The 12506-nt window shown below is 41.1% G+C and overlaps 1 protein-coding gene across 8 annotated transcripts in view; it reads left to right on the plus strand.

The window, feature by feature from the left end:
- VPS53 (VPS53 subunit of GARP complex) overlaps nt 1-12506 on the plus strand; it is a 143908-nt gene that overhangs the window by 48976 nt on the left and 82426 nt on the right. For all 8 annotated transcript variants that reach the window (XM_010596477.3, XM_064271508.1, XM_023556245.2 and 5 more), the window contains 2 exons: nt 9477-9555; nt 12161-12304. In XM_010596477.3, coding sequence (XP_010594779.1) covers nt 9477-9555; nt 12161-12304 — 223 coding nt within the window. The remainder of the gene's footprint in view (nt 1-9476; nt 9556-12160; nt 12305-12506) is intronic.

Below are 12506 nucleotides of genomic sequence, written 5' to 3' on the forward strand. Positions count from 1 at the left end.
CAGTTATCTAGTTATTGTTCTACGTTGTTTATAATGTTTTCTATACTGTTTATGCCATGTATTAGGGCTCCTAATGTTGTCCCTATTTTTTTCTTCCATGATCTTTATCATTTTAAATTTTATATTTAGGTCTCTGATCCATTTTGAGCTTGCTTTTTGGCATGGTGTGAGGTATGGGTCTTGTTTCATTTTTTTGCAGATGGGGGATATCCAGTTCTGCCAGCACCATTTGTTAAAAAGACTGTCTTTTCCCCCTTTAACTGTTTTGGAGCCTTTGTTAAATATCAACTGCTCATATGTGGATGGATTTATGTCTGGATTCTCAATTCTGTTCCATTGGTCCATGTATCTGTTGTTGTACCAGTACCAGGCTGTTTTGACTACTGTGGCGATATAATAGGTTCTAAAATCAGGTAAAGTAAGGCCTCCCACTTTGTTCTTCTTTTTCAGTAATGCCTTATTTATCCGGGACCTCTTTCCCTTCCACAGGAAGTTGGTGATTTGTTTCTCCATCTCATTAAAGAATGTCGTTGGGATTTGGATCGGAATTACATTAAACGTATAGATCACTTTTGGTAGAATAGACATTTTTATAATGTTAAGTCTTCCTATCCATGAGCAAGGTATGTTCTTCCACTTATGTAAGTCTCTTTTGGTTTCTTGCAGAAGGGTACTGTAGTTTTCTTTGTATAAGTCTTTTACATCTCTGGTAAGATTTATTCCTAAGTATTTTATCTTCTTGGGGGCTACTGTACATGGCACTGATTTGGTGATTTCCTCTTCGATGTTGTTTTTGTTGGTGTAGAGGAACCCAACTGATTTTTGTATGTTTATCTTGTATCCTGATACTCTGCTGAACTCTTCTATTAGTTTCAGTAGTTTTCTTGAGGATTCCTTAGGGTTTTCTGTGTATAAGATCATGTCATCCGCAAATAGAGATACTTTGACTTCTTCCTTGCCAATCTGGATGCCCTTATTTCTTTATCTAGCCTAAGTGCTCTGGCTAGGACCTCCAGCACAATGTTGAATAAGAGTGGTGATAAAGGGCATCCTTGTCTGGTTCCTGATCTCAGGCGGAATGCTTTCAGGCTCTCTCCATTTAGGGTGATATTGGCTGTTGGCTTTGTGTAAATGCCCTTTATTTTGTTGAGGAATTTTCCTTCTATTCCTATTTTGCTGAGAGTTTTTATCATGAATGAGTGTTGAACTTTGTCAAATGCCTTTTCTGCATCAACTGATAAAATCATGTGATTCTTGTCTTTTGTTTTATTTATGTGGTGGATTACATTAATTGTTTTTCTAATGTCAAACCATCCCTGCATACCTGGTACGAATCCCACTTGGTCATGGTGAATTATTTTTTTGATATGTTGTTGAATTCTTTCGGCTAGAACTTTGTTGAGGATTTTTGCATCTACATTCATGAGGGATATAGGTCTATAATTTTCTTTTCTTGTGGTGTCTTTACCTGGTTTTGGTATCAGGGGTATGGTGGCTTCATAGAATGAGTTTGGTAGTATTCTATCCTTTTCTATGCTCTGAATTACCTTTAGTAGTAGTGGTGTTAACTGTTCTCTGAAAGTTTGGTAGAACTCTGCAGTGAAGCCGTCCAGACCAGGGCTTTTTTTGGGGGGAGTTTTTTGATTACCTTTTCTATCTCTTCTTTTGTTATGGGTCTATTTAGTTGTTCTACCTTTACTTTATTGTTTGATCTGTTAATTTGTGAGAAGAATTTAATAAAGCCATGATTGTAGCTTTGTTAGTTTCTGCTTGTCTTCTGTCAGGTTTTATCTGACAGAAACTTAGAAGGTCTTTATTTGGCACATAAATTAGGCTTGTGGCTGTTAACATCATTTTGGTGGCATGTACCTTTTTTTCTTCATGGAATATTGTTCTTTATCCTTTTCCTGCTTTTTCCCTTGATTTTTATTTTATCTGAGAGTATTTTTTAAAATAAGCTGCTAAAGCACATTTACATGTATTGTGATTATTGATATGTTTAGATTTTTTTACTTACTCTATGAGAACGTAAGAAACCAGAAGGCAGAAACTTGGTCTTTTTTATTCACTGTTGTATCGCTGGTACCTAGAATAGCGCCGGCTCATAGTAGGTGCTCAATAAATATTTATGGAAGGAATGAAGTAGAAGAGCATTTGCTTGCTTTTTACTCCTCACAGCCTCCTTATCATGTCTCATGTTTATATCATCTAGTATTTTAGTTCTGAATTGTTATTTGTTTGTCTTTACAATAAGCACTTACATATTTATTAAACACTTAATAAGTTGTACTCTTCTCCTCACCATTTCTTCTTACAACCCATTTTTCCTTCTTGGGGTTTTTTAAATTTTTTTTCTTGCTGGAGTATGTCCTCTGGTGATTCTTTGAGTTGCGGGTATGTGGGTGGTGACGCCTGTGTCCAGAAACTTCTTGATTTCATTTTCACACCAGAATAATAGTTTACCTGGATATAGAATTCTGCTTTTAAAATTTGTTCCATTAGCACTGAAGAGGTACTATCCTGTGGTCTGGCATTCTGTGTTGCCTATTAAAAGTCTGAAGTCAATATGATTCTTATTTGTTTACAAAATAATCTGTTTTGTTTTGCTCTAGAAGTATTTGCAGTTTGGTGGGGCAGGGAGTCAGGTGTTTTTCAGCCATGTTGTTCTGCACTTAGTGTATCCTTAACCTGAATACTCATGAGTAACTTAAGTTCTGAGAAATTGTTCTCTTTTATTCCATCAGGTAGTCTGTATGCTTTGTTCTCTCTTTCCAGAATTCCTATTACATGAATAGTGGAACTTCTAGATCTGTTGCCATGTTTCTTAATTTTTCTTTCATACTTTCCATCTCTGTCCTTTTGGGCTCTTTTCTGAGAGAATTCCTCAGCTCAATCTTCCTGTTTTAATTTGTTCTTCAATTGTGCCTGTTCTGCCATTTGGCCCAGCTGTTGGGTTTTTATTTCAACAATCTGACTTTTTTAATTTTCAGGATATCTAGTTGATTCTTTTTTCATGGGCATGATATCCCCTTAAATCTCTCAGAGACTGTAAGTTATATTTATTTTAAAGCTCTGAGTTGCCTGTTCTATTTTCTTTCCTCTGTTATAAGGTCTTTAGTTTGTTGAGCACGGTGACTCTTTCTTGGTGTTAGTTAGTTAGGTGCCGTCTAGTCGACTCCATCTCGTGGTGGCCTTATGTACAGCAGAAGGAAACATTGTCCAGTCCTGTGTCATCCTCATAATCACGAGCATGTTTGGATCCATTGTCATGGCTGTTGTACCAATCCATCTCGCTGAGCATCTCCCACACCCTTATTGGCCCTCTGCTTTACCAGTAGTTGATCCCTCCTGATGACTTGTCTGGAGAAGCGTGAGTCAGACAGTGTTCTGTTGTGATTCATAAGGTTTTCGTTGACCAGTTTTTGAACGTAGATCGCTAGGCCTTTCTTCGTAGTCTCTCTTAATCTGGAAGCTCCTCTGAAATCTGTCCACCACGAGTGACCCTGCTGGTATTGGAAATATCAGTGACATAGCTTCTAGCATCACAGCAACACACAAGTCACAGTATGATAAACTGATGGACAAGTGGTGGTTCTTGATGGTAGCAGTCTTCAAATGTTTAGGGATTTTTAGTTGACAGTTCAGCTTTGTATCTAAGATTCTCTATTTGTTTGATGATGAATGCTCTTTTACTGCCACCTGCTAGTGGGGAGAGGTGGGCCGTGCTGCTTGGCTAAGTGTACCACAGGCAGTTCTTCTAATGTGAGGTGGGGCCGGAGCTGGAGATGCTGCCAGGTAAGTGTACCAAGTGTGCTGGTGGCTGGTCTTCGGGGCTTGGAGGTTCCCTGATTCTCCTGGATGTTGTCAGCCCCTCTGGCCACTGCTGGGTTTTTTAGACCCAAGGACCCACACTTATTACCTTTTTTATTGCCTGCTGCCTGACCTCAGTAGGCAAGGTGGTGAATGCAGACGTGGACACTGGCTTAGTCCCTCCAGTTGTAGGAGCCCAGCATGTCATCCTGGCAGTGGCCCCAGGGCCCTCCTGCTCCTGGTATCTGCCACCGTGTGTTGGTCTTTGAGAAGCTCACTTAGGCAGTGGTTTCCTTCTTGACTCCTGTCCTATCCAGGATTCCTCAGCTTCTAGCCTACCGCCTCTTTTCTTGCCTGGCTCTGGATTTTTGTTTAAAATCTTTTCGTTTATTTCTAAGGATCTAGGGCAGGAAGGGGAGGTGACAGCATGTGCTCAGTGTGCCATCTTATAGTAGAAATGCCAAAGGACTGTGAAGGAATGTCGGAATGGAGCTTGGCAGAATGCTGGGGAAATCACCACCCTTCCCCTCATCCTTCCTAAGCCCTTCTCACTTAGAGCTGGCTGCTTGCCATATCAGACTGGGGACAGGAAGCAGCCAAGAAAGCAGGCAAACAGGCCGTTCTGAGCTGCAAGAAAGAAGGAGGATTGGATGGAGAAGGCAGCCTTTCTTTCAGTGGGTTAGGAAGGAGAGACGAAAGCAGTACCACTTGCCCCTACAATCGTGACAATCCGTAGTTGATCTGTTCTTCTGTAGCCACTTGTTCTCTCCTGTATTCTGTATCCTAGGCCCTGTGCTGGGGTACTGAAGGCTCAAAGATAAGAAACATATACTTTTTGTACTCAAGGAGTTCACCATTTTTGCGAAGAGAAGAGAGACACTAAAGAAAAATTCAATAAACCACAATTGCGGCAAAATTATACTGTACAAGGTACAGCAAGATCTCAGAAGAGGAACTGATCTACCTTCAGGGGCTGGGGATAGGGGTCATAGAAGAGTTCAGTTTCAATGTGAACCTTCAAAGATGAGTTAGAGCTTACCACCCAGACAAGAAGAGAGAGGGCACATTAGAGCACTTTGGGTGGCAGTAGAGGGTGATAAGACTGCATAGGTAGAGGGGTCAGATTTTATATGCCACACTTGAGAATTTATTCTTTCTTTTGTGGGCAGTGGAATGTTTAAGCAGAGAGGGATGTGATCTGATTTGTGTCTTATAAAAGATTGGTGGATTATAGCTATAAGAGACTATAGAGTAAGACTGTGGTCTAGACTAGAAATGATAAGGACCTCACCAAGGCAGTGACCATGAGGCCCAGGAGGAGATATGAGGTGGGTTTGAGAGTTGTTTACCGATTGGCTGAGTGAGATGGGCGTTGTGATGGCAGGAATATGGCAGAACTGAATTTGATTTCTAGAAAGGCAGTTGGGTGGTAAAGAAGACAGCACACTCTGTTAGGGCTCTTCACTTTTAATATTTTTTCAAAGTAAAAGATAGTTTCATAAATGTGAAGGAACTCTGTGATGTTCACTGTTGTAATGACATTCAGCTTAGAAACAGAAGATCCAGCACTCTACTAGTGTATTTCTTTGCTCCAACATTATTGTGTAGGATTGCTGCAAACACAGGAGAATTTACTTTTCCTTTGTTTCAGAACCTCTGTTTGCAGAAATTTTCTGCAATTTTGTGTAGGTTACTATAGAATAGTGCTATAAGTAACATTGAAAAGAACACAAGAAGAAAAGACTTGCTTTCAGTGCTTGACTACGATTGTTTTTCAAGAGGTACTAAAAGTTTGAGGGAAGTCCAGACTTCTTATTTTTAGCATCATTTCTGGTGAACTTTCCTCCCTTATGTTTACATAGCGATGGCAGAACCATCTGGAAGTGATAGAAATAGCTGTTTGCTTGGGCGGGGGGGCAGGGGGCAGAAGAGTTACACCCTATGCATTGCTTTAGTTTCTCTCATTTCATAGCTTACTGTCTATAAATTGTAGAAATCGTAACAAAAGTTGTTTTCTAAAATCATTGCTTGTATATTTGTTGAAAAACAAAGTTCACAGGCTCTGATTTGAGTATAGATATTTCTTTCAACTACCCTTCTGGAAAATGCATAAATATTTAATGTAGCATTAAAGGAAAGATTTTTTTTCTTTTGTTAATATCATCTTTACATTTCAGAGCCTTCTGGCTTGACCATATTCATGAAAGCAAATGTTTCCAGTAATTAGTCAACATTCCCCAAGGAAGAAGGGGAAGAATTCCTGAATTCTCCTCAAAACCATGAAACCCTTGAACTAAAATAATGTTTTTCAGGGCGATTTCTAATCTCTTATATGTGAGAGATGTTTGGCAGGTTGGGCAGTTGCATGGTGCAGTGAAAAGGAACTAAGCTAGGGAATGGAGAGACCTGACCAGCTGTATGGCTTTGACAAATTTTTTCTGAGCTTCCTTCTCAGTTTCTAAAGTAAGTGGGTTGTATTTGATGATCTCAAAAGCATTCCACGGAGTCCCTCTAAGATTCCAGGTTAAGGTTCTTTAGACAGCCCGCCTGTTTGGAAATGTAGCGTCTGACTAATCCAAGCACTTGGTCCAGTACAGACCTCGCACATTTGTGAACTGTTGAGGCTGTTTTCTTTGTGACCATCATTCACGAGGTAATGGAAGTGTTAGGGTTACTTTATCAACAGATGTAAATAGTTTTCATAATTTTCTGCTCCTCTGCTGCCACTTCTTATGAAAACTGGTAACACACTTAGGAAAGGGCACCTTTGGACAACCCTGAGGCCACATGGCTGAGCACCCATGGAGGATGCCAGAAGCTACATGGCTGACCTTCCTTTCTGTGTTGCACAATGAGCTTTCCTTTTTAAAGACTGACCAATATTGGGTGCCACCACCCAACCAGGCCAGACTCATCTAGATGCCAGGAGGGATTTTTATTCACCCTATTCTCTGTTTAGGTCCCTGGGTGGTACAAATGGTTTGTGCTCACATATTAACCTAAAGTTTGGTGATTTCAACCCAATCAGCAGTAGCGTGGAAGAAAGGCCTGGCATTCTGCTTCCATTAAGATTACAGCCAAGAAAATTCTATGGAACCGTTCTACTCTGTGACACATGGGGTTGCCGTGAGTCAGAATCAACTTGACAGCGATGGGTTTAGTTTTGGTGCTTTTATTCTTTATTTGTTGTAGACTGATTTTCATTAGAATGACTAGGAAATATTGGTGGTCAGCTCATGTGTGTGCCTTACTGATAAAATCTCAGTTGATCTCTCTTTACATGTTTCATTGTTAGAAGAGGAAAGAAATGAAAAGGAGCAAGACCAAAGATGTACTTCTTTCTGCCATCCTATTTAGGCAATTGTAACATCCACTGTTCACATCTTACCCTGAAAATGCATGGAATCATGGTTTGGGTTTATAGAGTACCATCAATAATGTCTATAAGGGAAACAGTTGTTGTTTCATCTGACTTACTGATAATATACTTCAAAAACTAAGCTTGGAAACATTTACGTACAGAAGCTTATTCTTCAGCTCCAACATTATGCATCAGACTCGTAGCCACCAGCAAAGAGGGATGCCGCTGCCAGCTAGTGCTGTGAGCTGTACGTTGCAGAATAATCAGCACTGGAGAGGACACTGAAGGTCATCTGGTATAAGCCTCTGTCCTCACCCTCTTACTTCACAAGTAGGAAAACAGAGGCCCGTGTAGGGGGAGTACCTTCCTTAGGACTACACGTAGCTCAGTAGTGACGTAACCAAATCTAGAATATCTCAGTAGGTGGCATTGAAAATGGATTAAAGAACACAGCAAGGGGTCTACAAATCAGAGTCTGGTATGTCAGCTTCTCTTTTGTACTCTGGAAGTGTCAGTCCCTGTCTTAGGCTCTAGTGGTCTTTTCAGCCACCTCAGCGTCAGAGGCAGCGAGAATATGGACTTAGGGAATGGTCAGGGCGGGTGGGTGACAGAGGCAGAGCTGGGGCCATCAATATCCCTGAGATGCCCAGGAGCCCTGAGAATAGAACCATTTAAGTGCTGCTGGCCAGAAGTGGGGTTTTCCTGAAAGGAATTGTCCTTGTGGCTTACGAGGGAACTGGGGCTTCCTGTGTGCTTCTAAGAAGAAGGTAGGAATGGAGGGGTCTGAGCGTCTGAAAGCTTTGTCTCGTGACTTGGCACCAAGGGAGTCTGTTTGCCTGGTACATATTGTGGGAGTCACAAGATGCTGTGAGGTAGTTTTACACAAGCATATTCTTTTCTCTCCTATCAGAGTTTACACTCAAAGAATGTTTCCCTCTGCCTGCTGAGTAACTCTAGAGCTGGGGGGCTAATCTAGTCATAGCCTTATCTCAGTCATTTCTGGCCTCCTTAACTGACTAAAGAAGATATGATTAGCGACTGCAAACCCACTTATGAGAGTGGCTTAAAAAATTTTGAAGATAGTGGAAAAACCCTGGAAAGTATTTAGAATAAGGCATAGTTAGAACTTTACCACAGAAAAAACAGACTGTTTCTGGTCCTGCCTCTCCCCTCATTTTAAAAATCCTAGCAGGTTGCCAGGCACTGCATCCTAGCCAAAGAAATTGTGGTTTTGAGCTGTTCACTATTTCTAGAAACTTTGTAAAGTTAATTCCAAAGTAACAGGGTGGAGACCAAGAAAGGAAGCACACTATTTTATGTTGCTTTAAGCAAACATAAAGTATTTGCCCCAGGCTCAGGGCAGTCCAAACAAGGCCTCAGAGGTACATTCTAGCTCTGTGAGGCTGGCTGTGTACGAGGCACCCACAGACACCAGCAGCCAGTGGAGGAGGGTGTGATTGATTACAGAGGGGCTGACAAGCAGTTTCTCCTCTTTCACTCAAGCCAACAAACATTTCTTGAGCTCCTAGTAAACACACAAACCATGGTGTTAAATTCTGGCCTCATATCTCTAAATGGAGCCCTGGTGGGGCAGTGGTTAAGAGCCTGGCTGCTAACCAGAAGGTCGGCAGTTCAAATCCACCAGCCACTCCTTGGAAACCCTGTGGGGCAGTTCTACTCTATCATATATGGTGATGGGTCCTCTCTAACTGGTTTTCATCGTAACTCAGTCTTCAGATTCACCATCTTCTCAGTGAACTAAATCTTCATTCAGTGGCCCTCATTCTAAATTAGAAGTTCATTTTATCATTTGGATTTTTTTTTTTTTTTTTACTTTGGAAAACATTCTTTTCCTTCTTTTGTTAAACCTTGTGATCCTCAAGTTGGTTTCTGGGTTGAAAAAAGAAAAACCTGAAACAATATGGAGCCGTTTTCTCATTCTGTACTCTAAGGAACAGGTGAGCAGTTAAACCAATAATCCTAAATGTATGTTTATTTGATTTGAGTGTTGTTGTATAGCATTTCCCCACGGCATAACTACCTTCTAATTAGATTTCAAAAAATTACTATATATTACCTCACATCAGGGGAGAGGAAGCCTAGAAGAATTTCAGGGATGGAATATCCATCCTGAGGGTAAATCAGCTGCCTAGGTCCTGGTCATCAACCAGCTGCAACTAACATGTGACCTGTCTTCTCTAGACACTCTCTCGGCCTTCCTGGATGATGCCTATGAATCTGTGGATAGTTACTCGTGGATATTTGAAACTCATTTAAGGCCGTGATATATTCTCTCTCCCTCCAGAGTGAAGGCTGCCCAGACTGAGTTAGGACAGCAAATCCTGGCCGATTTTGAAGAAGCATTTCCTTCCCAGGGTACCAAGGTATAGTAGTGTGTTTCCCCACCCGTCTTCAGATATTGTCACCATTCTTGTCGGGTCCATATTCATTAGAGTGACTATCTATCTATTCATTTATCATTCCTGGAGTGCTTGCTGCCAGTCACAAGTCTGTTTGCTCAGGGTTCAGGGTAAAGAGACCATCCTTGATTTTAAATATCCCAGAAGTCATTTCTTCATCTGTGTTCTTTGGGCATCAAAAAGTGAGGCTTTGTTTTAGTTTAATTTAATGAATGTCAAACCGAATATCTTGTCTGCCCTGTAAATTCCTTTTTCCTCATGGCTGTGTTAAAAAATAATAATAATAATAATCTTCAAGCCACAATATTTTTTAGGATTGTTACATAACTTATTAGTCTCAGTTTGGTGGGAAGACAACTGGGAGGCGGGTCCCTGGGCTTATGTAACTCTCAGTGTGACACAGTTAGGAGCCTCACTGTTAATGAGCAGAATCCTGTTCTTTGGAGTCGCTGCCCTTTAGCTGTCTTTGGTAGTGTAGCTGTTTGTCTTGTGTCTGTGAAGCCCACAGTATCTCTCCTGTGAGCTATTGGTTACACTTCTCATGCAACAAGCTTTCCCTCACTTGGCTGGCATTACTTGAGGAACTGCTTTTAGCTCTCGCCTTCAAATTGTAGCAGATGTAACCTTAATACTTTGCATATGCTGGGGAAGGGAAGAACCTGCAGAAGACTTTTTTCTCTAATTTAAGCTATTTCAAGAGAAAGAATTGTTGAAGGTAGAAATGAACAATGAACACATGCTTGCACACATGGGCAGGCAGCCCTCATCACTGCACTTGGTGGGTGGGGGTGGGGGAGATGGGCTCATTTACAGAGCCAAGGAAGATTTCCTGGATCTGGTCTGTAATTCAATAACTGGAAATATCCTAATCATTTTTCTTTGTGCACCGTAAAGGAAATTTAGGAAGTAGGTGGGGGTGGCCACCTCTGCTTTTGCCAATCATTTTCTGTAGGAAGCCTGCCCCTGATTTTAATGTCTTCATATGCTGTGGTTGTCTTCTAGTCATCAGATATTATATTTGAAAAGCACCTTTCTTTGAGGACTTCATAGTTTGTACTCATTGGATAGAACCACTGGGATTGGCTGTTGGAAAGCCATTATTTCGAGGTACTACATGAGGAAAATGAAGGGCAGAGAAGTAAAAAGAGATTGTAAGGGTATTCATAAATCTTAAGCGCTAGACCCTTTTTAGCCCAGATGCATTCCTGTACTCTGCTGCCACATTCCAGTTTCAGGAAGTTTCAGAAAGATGTGGATGAAACCAGCTTTATTATTTGGAAGAAACTAACCATGACCTACTTTATATCTTTTTCCCAAATTCCACCAGCCAGATGAAGTTAAAATGGTTTTCTTTAACAACTTTCCTTACTCTTCTCTGGCTTTGTGACAGTGTTTTTTTAAAGAGTTTTTTTTTCATATTTAAAAGTAATTGACTTTTTTCAAAAGGCCTTGTGTTACTATTCCTATTGCACAAAAGGAGATCAAGATATTAAAAACAAAGTTATCCAAGGTAACCCAGTCAGTCCTTTTTAAATGAAAAGATCTGAGCCCACAGGCTTTGGCTTCGGCTCATCCCCTGTCATATAAACGCGTTCATCCAGTAGCAAGAACAGAGCACTTAGTGAGCTCAACCGACGGCATAGCAGCCACTCAGCACGGAGCAGGTCAGCATTTTGAACAATTTGGGTCTCAGGCAACTTAGGTAACACTTACGTAACCCTGGAACTTCTGATGAGATAAATAGCATTGGACAGAATTGACCAAAACAGTCATAAATATTTGGAAGAATCTTATTCCTCACCTAGTTGCAGTCCATTTTTTTTCGGATGTGCCTGAGTAACTCTCCCAAAGCTCCACGGCTGCCTAGGCAAGCCAAGAGTAGATTGCAAGTGCTCTTTTTACTGCAGTCCACTCAGCCAACCATGTTCATTCAGCGATTTACTCCAAAGAAGGTGCAGCAAGATTTGATTGCTTAATGTGAGAGCAAAGACCTTCCCATTGTGATCTGTCAGTATACCCCATGATGCCTTCTGCTGTTGTTTCCAGGTCAAGAAGCCAGTACCATTATGTTTTACCTTTGGCTGCCTGTCTGGGTGGTTGAGTATTGGTGAAACAAGCCTGGTGGTTTGGAACCTGGTTTTTGGTTTTAAAGGTTTGACACAAATGTTAATATAAGGACAGGAATCCTAGAGGTTTGAGTCAGGGGGAAGCAGCAATGTGGAGTCAGACTGGTGTCATACTGACTTTCAGAGCCCTTCAACAGGGTGCTTTCGGTTTCAATATTCAGAAAGTAGAATTTCCTATGATCTTTGCTGGCCCCGCTTTCCAAAATGTCTCATCGCTGATTCCGAGTAGCATTCATGTTGGCCACTGCAAGACTGGCTTAAGGATTCTTTTCATCGAAGAACAAGCGACTAAAATATCCATGCACAGTAGAAAGGATGAGTGTCAGGGGAGTGGGAGTAATAATAACAGAAAGAGGGAAACGAGAAGCAGCAGCTGTCAGAGGCCTTGAGGTTTAAAGATTGCTTCTGGCTTTTGAACTGGTGCGTGTTGTTTGTTTTACCAGAGGCCTGGAGGACCCAGCAATGTCTTAAGAGATGCATGTCTGGTTGCTAATATTTTGGACCCCAGAATCAAACAGGAAATCATCAAAAAGTTTATTAAGCAGCATCTGTCAGAGTATCTAGTACTTTTTCAAGAAAACCAAGATGTAAGTATTAACCAAATGAGATCAGCTATTCCATTTGAATTTTTCTGCACAATTATCCTCTTAGTACTACTGATTTCTACTTTAGTAGTATTACTATCTTGTAGCGTTGACTACTGAACCCTGAATCCTAGGAGCTGACCACAGTTCACTGGTTCTTAACCATTTTGAGATCACTGGCCCTTTAGAGAAATCAGTGAAAACC

This window comes from Loxodonta africana, chromosome 18 (assembly GCF_030014295.1).
Source record: "Loxodonta africana isolate mLoxAfr1 chromosome 18, mLoxAfr1.hap2, whole genome shotgun sequence".
In the NCBI taxonomy this organism is placed as follows: Eukaryota; Metazoa; Chordata; class Mammalia; order Proboscidea; family Elephantidae; genus Loxodonta; species Loxodonta africana.